The sequence below is a fragment of the Pteropus vampyrus genome, unplaced genomic scaffold (assembly GCF_000151845.1).
Source record: "Pteropus vampyrus isolate Shadow unplaced genomic scaffold, Pvam_2.0 Scaffold33, whole genome shotgun sequence".
In the NCBI taxonomy this organism is placed as follows: domain Eukaryota; kingdom Metazoa; phylum Chordata; class Mammalia; order Chiroptera; family Pteropodidae; genus Pteropus; species Pteropus vampyrus.
In genome coordinates, this window is record NW_011888814.1 from 7,654,881 (window position 1) to 7,664,332 (window position 9,452).

The following is a 9,452-nucleotide window of genomic DNA, read 5'->3' on the forward strand; positions in this document are numbered from 1 at the left end:
CTCTACTGGAGACTCATGCCCTCCTGTGGGCCAAGGAATCAGCTGACCCTCCCCACAGTCCACGGGAGTGAGGCCTGGCCTGGTTCTTACCCCAGCAGGGCTTGAGACAGGCTTGGGGTGGGGTGTCACTCAGACACCCGTCTGATGCTGTCCCCCAGCACAGCTGATGGCAAGAGGGACCCAGGGATTCCAGGGCAGGCAGGGCCACTGTAGGCATGGCAGGGGATTGCTAGGAAAAGCAAGAGGACCCCTCAGCTGCCAGTGTTGCCTCCTGTTTAACAGCACTGGGACCCCAGGGCTGCCCATCCTCCAGGCTGTATCCCGTACAACTGCAGAGAGTACCATTCACATAGTAGACTATGAGGATGGCACTTTCTGGAAGTGAGCACTTGGGGGCTGGGGCAGTCGTGAAATCTGGCTCAGGCTTCCCCTGGGATGGGAGAAGCGGTGAGCCCTTCAGTCCTCCCAGTTCACAAGCTCCCCTCTCTTCCTGGATACCTGCACAGAGACAATCCCTGGGGAAGCGGTCGGTGCAGTCAGACCCTGGGAAGCACCTACAAGGTGAGGGTGGGTCCACTCAGAGGGAGTAACAAATCCAGGGAGTGGGGAGTGGTGATGAGAGGCGGGGAGGTTCTAGGAAAAGGGTGAGAGAAGGTGGATGCTACAACCCTAAACTGCCCTCCTCCCCAAGGCAGAGCCTTTGGAGACCAGGGAAGAAGGATTAAATCCCAGGGATGCTAAACTGAGGACAGTGCAGCCTTGAAGAGCAGGGACTGTGTGTGCCCAGCGTCCGACACTGGCTCACGGGAGGCGCCGAGTAAATGTTTTGGTGGATGGATGGATGGGTGGCTGGGTGGGTGGGTAGTTGGATGGACGGATGGGCAGAGAAATCACCTGGAAGCTGCATTTCCCACTTGAGCTTCTCTTGTCGGCGCCATTTGGCTCTTCGGTTGGAAAACCAGACCTGAGGGAGGGCGGAAACAAAGTAGCTGACTGTTCTCTCTACTACCTGGCACCTAGTGCTCTCAGCACCTGCTCCTGGCCTGGACTCAGAGCACAGACCCTTCCACAGACCTGATGTCTTCCCTTCCATCTCTGACCTTTGCTCTCTGGCCCCTTCTTCAACTCAAAGGCTTGGAGTCAGGAAGGGAGAAATCCGCAGAAGGGGAACAAGAGTCTTGTCTCCTATTTCTGCTCCAAAAAATTTGTTTCTCCCTTCTTGCCCCTTTCTCCACCTCACCAGAACCCAGAGCCTTCCTGGCACAGACTCTGCCCTTGTGGTTTGTGCGTACTGCGTGGCACAGCTTACTCACCCTCACCGTGTCCTCAGACAGAGAGGTGGAAGCCGCCAGCTTTCCACGGGCCACTGAATCAGGATACTGCCCACGCTGGAACTCTGTGGAGATCAAGGCTCATAGCAAGGTCATGGGGGGAGGAGTGAGGCACGGATTGCCCCCTCAGCCCCCAGTACCCACCTGCTGCAACCCTAAACTACCCTCCTCCCTGAGGCAGGGCCATCCATAGCCTCCACCTCTCAACCTGTGCCCACAGGCCTCAGAGTCATTGCCTCCATGTGTCACACCGAGCCCCTCTGACCCAGCGTCCACCCCAGTCCCAGCACCTTTCTCCAGCGCCTCAGCTTGGCCTGGGGAGAAGATAGTCCGATTCCGATGGCCAGTCCCTGGGTGGGGCCCCCGGGGAGCCTCAAAGCCACTATGGGGATTGCGAGGAACCGGAGCCAAAATAACTGCAAAGGGGGACAATGGCTTGTGGTGGTTTGTGATGGTGATTCCTCTGGTCAGATGGTGTCCCCAGGGCCCTTGGGCTGCAGACAGGGGACAGCATGGGTATCAGAGCAGAGCTGCACTGGCGGGGCATTCACAGTTACTTGGAGGTCGTTGCAGGGGCACTTGGGGGGAGGCACACTCAGTGCCATTGTGGGCTCCGTGCTTGGTGTTTGGGGGAAAACAGCAGCAAGGTTGGTCCAGGTTAGCGAGATCCTACAGAACACAGGGTGCTCTGAGAAGCTGTGCGTGAGGCAGAGGGAGGGTGGAGAAGATCCTGTGAGCCTAGGGGCTAGGGAACCTGGGTTCTCTTCCAGGACCTGCCAACAATTAGTTGGTGACTTTGGTTAAGGCCCTCCTTATTTTCATGTTATGCAGGTGATCCAAGAAAGAACAAGAAAGAACTGTAAAATCTTAGGTTTGGCTCTGATCATCCCTGGGGTGGGGGCAGCTCCAAGACCCACCTGGCGACCTGAGCTGTGCCCAGGCCAGTCTCTGGTCCTCCTGTAGTGCCCGCAAGACTCGGTTGATGGAGGAGACCTGGGAGTGTCAGGGTGTTGAGTGGGGAGATGATGCCCAGTCCCAGAGTCGCATCCTTAGGATATTTCCCCAGTGTCCTTTCTCTCGTGCTGACCCACACGTAGTTTCTAAGGGCGGCCTCCTCTCTCTCTCTCTCTCTCTCTCTCTCCCCCACACTTTCTTCTTCTCACCTGTCTCACCACCACTACTTTTCAGGAGAAAAACATATGGGTCAGAAGAGAGCCCTGGGGCCCCGCCTCCAGCCTGGGATGGCCCCACGCCCAAGTAAGAAGGGACCTTCTTCTCCCCAGACAACCGGCGTGTCAGCCCTGGTACGGGAGCAGAGGGCACTTACACTGGGAGTCTTGTCCTGAGTGCAAAGCCCTTCGGCACAGAGCTGGCGTTGGATCTCCCAGGCGAAGAGGGCTGGGCGCTCACCCTTCAGCTGGGCTATTCGGGCCACCACAGGGGGTGTGGCCAGCCGTGGCTTGCTTCCCCCAATCCCCTTGGGCTCCAAGACACCTGTGCGGTAGTAACGCCCTAGGATCTTGCTCACACAGCCATTAGATACCTGGGTCAGGTGAGAATCAGGGACAGGTATGGCATGATGGGCAGAGGGTGAGTGTCCCTGGAACAGAAGGAGGCTACAAGGCAAAGTAAGACCTACTGGATCAGGCCACAGATTTGAGGGTCCAGCCTCATTACTGGGAGCGTGAAGCTCCCATTCCAGCCCCCAAGAGGGTCTTCTTCTTTCCCCCAAACAACAAGCCCTAAAGGTCCTCAGAGTCTGCAACGGCCCCATACTTGCCTTAAGAGGAGCCCCTTCTCCCTGCTTCTTGTCCCCATCACCGGGTGAAAGTCCCAGCACACTACCTTCAGGCTCCGTGAGATGTCACAGGGCCGCATCCCGCTGACTGCCAGCCTCACGATCTGCTGCCGGGTGTCCAGGGGCAGGGGCCGACCATTCACAAAGAATCCCCCCAGCTGATTCACACTGCTGATCCCTGGGCATGAGAGGGAGGCATCCACACCCCGCATCGCCCCTCCCCCCGGCCCACCTGTGGCATGAAGGACCCTCCTAGGGGAGGGTTACTCAGGCCCCTCCAACCTGGCTTCCCACCATAGAGAAAGTCCTCCCCTGAGGGGACTGCTCCCCTTCTGCTCCCGGACATGAACCAAACATGCCATGTTCTTTGGGAGAAGGCACACGGGTGAGTCTTCCCACTGTGACCGTTTGCACTGATCCTCATCATCTAAGGGAAGAACCATGGAGCAGGGAGGGGGTGACAGAGCAAAACTTCCCCAGAACCCTGGCCAAAGGAAACCACATGGATGGAAGCAGAGCCCTGAGGTAGAGCCCTCCCTCCGCACGCCACCCTGTTCTTCCCACCCCTCCCAGGCCCCCTACCGTCCTGCGGCATGCTCCAGGCTGACCCTCCTCACAAAAGGGCAGGAACTGGGCAGACTGGGGAGGGGGTTCCTCCCGAGAGAGACTTCCTTGGTCTTCGGGCTGGGCCTACAATAATTGGGGGTCATTTGGGTGATACAGTGTTTTGAGATAAAGGGTCTGCTTTCTGAAATTTACCAGTAGGTTGGCCAAGAAAATTCAAAATTTCTTTATTTAAACCCTTCTGCGATGACCTAAAACCTCAAAGGGCTAGCAGAGGACTGGATCTTTCTGGATGTCCCGATGGGGCCTGAGAGGGTGGCAGGGCTCTCATTTCTCACACATCCATTACAAAAGGTCAAGGAGGTGGAAAGGGGTGATGCCGCCATATGCTCAGGTCTCCCCCTTTTCCAAGTGGACAACTGTTGTCTCTGACTCCTGGGTGACACACTTGGGCCAGGGCTTCTGCCTCCCATGCTCAGACTCAATAGGGTCAAAAACCAAAACTTAGGATATTCTGCCCAGCCAGGAGAGGGCATCCGTGACCAAAGATCCCAGTTGCCCTGGTCTGAGGTTGGAGACCAGGTTCAAGGCTCTGCCTTCACTGTCCAGCAGCTCCCGAAGTGAGTTTTCCCAAACCACCAGCCAGAAAGCTCCTTCAGAGCACTTCAGGGGAGAGTCTTGCTTCTGTTTTTTATACTCTCCAGGAAGCTCTGGGGAAACATGGGGCTCAGCTGTACCCCCAGGCGTGGAGGCTCTGACCCCACACACTGGAAGTAGAGATAAATGAGCCTTGAAGTCTTAGCTTCTCCTGGAAGATTCATCTCTTGACAGTTTCTAACCTGCTGGGATTGTTGGTCCCTGTTGACTCTCGAGGGTTCTAGATCCCACCATGAAGCTTCACTCTCAGAGACCAGCTTTCCGGGATCAGACACCCACTCACTCAACTAACATTTATGGAAGGCATGTGGAAGGGAGGGAGTGAGAAGCAGGAGAGAGCTATCTGCTGACCAACTTAGAAGCCATCGTGAGCACAAGACAGTGTCTAAGCAGCAAGGGACACAGGTCATGGGCCATTGTGTCTTTCTTGCTTTCACCAGTAAGTAACAGGAGTTGAAGCCTCCTCCTTTCGTGCCTGGAGCCCTGGCAGGGCTGGAGTCACTGCAGAGAATAGTTTAGGCATAGAAATTTCCTGTAATAACCATGCCATCTTGGTTCAGTTAACTAATCTGCAATTATTCACCGAATAAGGTATTCATCGAGCATATTGCTGGTTGTTCAGGATGAAGGGACTAAAAAGGAAAAGGACACAGTTTTTGCCTTACCAGAGGTGACAGAGCAGCAGGGGAGAGGAAACTAGCACAGGGTAAACAACAATGAACGCGCGGGGAGTATGGAATCCAGAGCTACTTTTTAAATTCCGCAGCTAAATTGGCTTTTGCTCACTCCGCTCTGGGCAGAGACACATCCCCCTTCAAGTTCTCATCTTTCCTGAAAGTCAGGAAGGAAGGCAGAAGTTTCCCCCCTGCCTACCCCCCCCCAAACCAAAACAAAATAAAAAAACCTGAGGCACAGACTGGAGTTCCCACAAGTCAGGGGCCACCAAGGAAATTAAACTCAAGCAGGTTTAGAAGCCATTTCCTCACCAGAAACGGAAATTTCCAGCTCCTTTCTCTGCCCCCACCCCCGCTTCATGTTTGTGCAATTGCCACCAAAGCAATGGAGAGAGGAGAGCCAAGTTGGGAGTGTGAAGGGCTCTGCCAGGATGCGGGGGGTTGTTGGGGGGGGGGGACTTCGGATTTTCGGCCAACTTTTGCTTCTTTGTTGGGCTTTTTTCCCCCCTAGGTGACCAGAGCTCAGAGGAGCTGTGGGTACTCAAGTTCAATATCCAAACCTAAGTCATTTCCAAACCTAAAATCATCATGCCCTAACTCGCAAACAGAAACTCCATTCCCAATAGCCACGCCACATATCCCAATGTTTATATTAACTTGTCTGATAAAAGAACTGGTGCTCCCAAGATGAAAAGGCAGAAGGGAGGGTTACAGGAGAAGGAGGCTGGGTGCTGCAAAGACAGAGGAGGAGAGAATTTAGCTTGGCCACACAAAGGCATGGAGACAGCATGGGAGACAGAGCAGACAATGAGCCTGCAGGTGAGCTACCTGTGTGGAGGCAATGAGGTGGGACTTCAGTGGGAGGGTCTCAGTCTGCTACGTGGGCGTCTGAGGCCCCTGCAGGCTCCAGGGGTGGTGATGGTCTGGTCCTGGGAACAGCTTCCACTCTGCAAATGCGTCAGTCCTGCCAGGGGGTCCAGAGCTACAGAGAGCCCGTGCTCAGGAGCAGAGGGCAGCCTTCTGGGAGCAGCCAGTGATGTCACAGGCCATGAGCAGAGGAGAGAGGAGGAGGGAGGTGTGCATGGGGCTGACTGACACCAGCCCTGAGGCAGGGCAAACCACAACCAGTGACCCACTGTGTCCTTCCATGAGAAGTCTTCAGAGCCCACCTTGTGTCCACCTGCCACCGTGAAGCAAGTACAGAGCCGCTCTCATGAAGGTCCCCAGACTCTGAACGCACCCACTCAGGAGCCGTATTCTTGAAGGGAACGGGGAATGTGGAAGATGGGGAATTTCAGACTGTGTCTCCCAGGCTTTGAATGCAGAAAAGCCCAAAGTTACTTCCAGAACCACAGACACAGCTTCCCGGCCAGAACGCACACGCCTGGGTTTTCGAGTCAACTCTTGGGTCCTCTGTGTAGTATTATAAAAGATAAATGGGTAGAGAGACTGATACCTAAACGCTGGCCAACTTGGCTCCTAAATCTTTGAGAGAATGAGGGTACACGTAGACGAATATGAGTCATATAGCACCAGTTCTCTCTGCAAAGTGTCCTCACCAATTCTCCAACTGGCTCCTTAACAGAGGTGACACCAAAGGTGAGTTCTTGCTTGCAAGTAGAGGGATCCTGGACTTCAGCACACTGGCGACAGTGGTGGCCGTGGGAATGAGCCTCGGCGGGCAGTTAGGATGCGGGCGGGTGTTTCTGAGGTGTGCAGCCTGGTTTTCATTCTTCCATCTCTAGATGTTATCAGGCTTCATTCCACTAGGGATTTGGTGCTTTCAGACTCTAAGTTGTGAATGACCCTCCTGTTCCCACAGAGGACACCACAGGTTATCTGGATCATTATTGGGGTGGGGGGCACCAGTAGCTGGTGGTTCCCGTGGAGTGGGATGCTGGCAGTGAAACATAGCCCCCAGTGCATGGAAGCTCTGCTGTTGCCATGGCCTTGGGCAGGTCCCTTGTGAAGGAGCCAATTTGGAAAGCCCTTTGTGTCCGTGCCACGATTCTGTGAAACCCTCCCAGAAGGCAGGATGAAAGTGGGACAATAAGACTAGACCCAGGGCGGGGGGGGGAAATGCATTTCATTGGTAAATGCTTTGGTTTTGGGGGGAGTGGGCATGGGTGCTATGTGTTCAGCTTGATCCTAGAATTGGGAACTCTTGTTCTCAAAGCAAGGCCAAAGGTATTACAGAAGTGGGTTTTCTACCTCACCCCTACAGGCACTCCCCTCCTCCTCCGGCCTCCTCCAGCCTCCTCAGGCTGGTGCGGAGCCGGGGCGGGGGCGGGGAGACTGCAGCAGTGCTTTCAGCACCAAGGGCAGGACAGCACATGCCCTAGTGCCCCTGGAGCCCACTTAATCCCAGGGCGGCTGAGACTGCTGGTCCCTTCGCTCGGCCGTGCGTGGGTAAGAGGGGGTCCCAAGGAAGCATGTGGTAGCCGGCTCTTAGTTCTTTTTCCTGCTCATCTCGCCTCCCACCTCCCCCTGCATCTGGGGGTGCAAGGCTTCGTGTCTTGACCTTCTATTCCCGCAGACAGCTGCGTGACGGTGGAGAGAGGGGTGTCGGGGAGAAGGGACAAGCCCTGGCAGATGGTGGTGGCAGCGATTTCCCCCATAAACTACCCTCTCCCCCCTGCCTTTACGACGCACTCTTGGGTCTGAACAAACAGAGGCTTTTGACCCAGAGGTGATGGGGGGGAGGGAAAAAAGAGGAAGGGCCCTAGCAGGGGGCCTCGCCTGCCCAAAGCCTCAGCCACTCAGCCCTTTGCCCAGCGCCCAGGCTGTTTGAGGAGCAAATATCTGCCTTCACTGTCTGATTCTCTCAACCACCCCCACCGGGTTTGGGGCTAATTGTCCCTCATTAGTTGGGCCCAGGCCCCAGGCTGCAGCCAGCCCCCGCCATCTGCTCACAATTATACATTAACTCAGAGGTCTTGCTACCAGCCAGCCAAGCTGTGCGCCCCTTTCTGGGACAGCCGTGGCCATTCCAGCCGGTCCTTCACCCTAACGTAGAGCCCTGGCTGCTGGCTTCTTCTGTCCTTGGGAACCTCTAGCATAAAGCCCCTTGGCTGTGGGAAGAGATCTGTCCCCCGGAGAGGTGGCTGGCGCTCCCCTACCCTCCTCTGAAGACAAGACAAGCCCATGCGTAAAGCTGGAGAGGACAGGGCGCAGCCAGAGCGAGAGACTCGCCGGCTTCGGTCTGACACCTCACCTCAGACTTTTAGTACTCACTGGGGGAGGTGACACCCGCCCCGTCTGTTTCTACACCTCCCTGCGGTGCCCCTTAGCAGACTATGTGTTCTGACTCCCATCCTCCCTCTGTCCAGAGAGTTCCCATCTCACGCCAGCCGTCTGCTTCTCAGAGCGCACCACGCCCCGTCTCCAAACCCGCTCTCCAGCAGCGCGTGCCTCCCAGGTTAAAGTCACAGTAGTTTCCTTGCTACAAAAACATGGGGAATATTCAAGGTCCCTGGACATTCCTAAACCTGGCGCTGAAGTTGCAAACGCTCCCATCCCCAAAGCTTCATGCCGTCTCCCGGCTCTCCCAGCCCAGGCCCTGCTCTCACACCGGCAGATCCCTGCGCTCCTCTGCTCAGCTCCTAGAACTCTGATTACTCAGCTCCCTCCCTCCGAACTCGCCAGGAAGGGAGTGAGCACTGTCCTCCCATCTGTGGCTTTGAACTGAGGACACAGAAAAAGCTCCCCCTTTCCCTTTCTCTTTCCCCATGAGTCCCTAATCTCTGAGCTCAACTCTGTCCCATGTCTCCGTTTGCTGGTGGGGTGGTGAGTCTGCACCTCTATGGACAACCCCCGGTAGAGCTGCAAAGTTCAGGGGTTAGAGCCAAGGGCCCAAGGAGGCCAGGAGAAGAAATCCACGGAGATGTGGAGGGCTGGCACTGTGCGCCTCAGTCCCCAGCTGACCAGGGCACTCCCATAATGCTCTTTAAGCCATCTGTAGAGAGTACCTCCTTGGGTCCCATGGGCACCAGCCCTGCCACTTTAGGGAAGGTGCTGCGTGTGCGTCCTGGCTGGGGTTTTCAGACCCAGCCAGTAGAAGAAACCTGAAGTTCAATCTGTTTCCTGGGGACTGCCAGCTCTGAGCTGCCCAAGGCTTCCCCACCTCCAACTCCACTTCGCACGGGGTGGACGACCTGAGTATTTTAAAATACACTTTATTTTAATTAACTTTATTTTTTAGGATAGTCTTCAATTTACAAATATCAAAGATAATATAGAGAGTTCCCATACACCCTACACCCAGTTTGCCCTATTATTAACGTCTTACCTACAACTGTATACTCGTTATAATTAATACACCAATGTCGATATGTTATTATTAACTAAAGTCCACACTTTATTCAGATTTCCTCAGTTTTTCCCTAATGTCCTCTTTCTGTTCCAGGACACCACTTTACATTTAGTCAT

At 55.1% G+C, this 9,452-nt stretch overlaps 1 protein-coding gene across 1 annotated transcript in view; it reads right to left on the reverse strand.

The window, feature by feature from the left end:
- PAX4 (paired box 4) overlaps positions 1 to 3,341 on the reverse strand; it is a 4,950-nt gene extending 1,609 nt beyond the window's left edge. The window contains exons 1-7 of the mRNA XM_011357259.1: positions 3,177 to 3,341; positions 2,659 to 2,874; positions 2,249 to 2,324; positions 1,314 to 1,396; positions 895 to 964; positions 499 to 554; positions 91 to 229 (exon numbers count right to left, since the gene is read on the reverse strand). Coding sequence (XP_011355561.1) covers positions 91 to 229; positions 499 to 554; positions 895 to 964; positions 1,314 to 1,396; positions 2,249 to 2,324; positions 2,659 to 2,874; positions 3,177 to 3,341 — 805 coding nt within the window. The remainder of the gene's footprint in view (positions 1 to 90; positions 230 to 498; positions 555 to 894; positions 965 to 1,313; positions 1,397 to 2,248; positions 2,325 to 2,658; positions 2,875 to 3,176) is intronic.
- Positions 3,342 to 9,452: the final 6,111 nt, after the last annotated feature.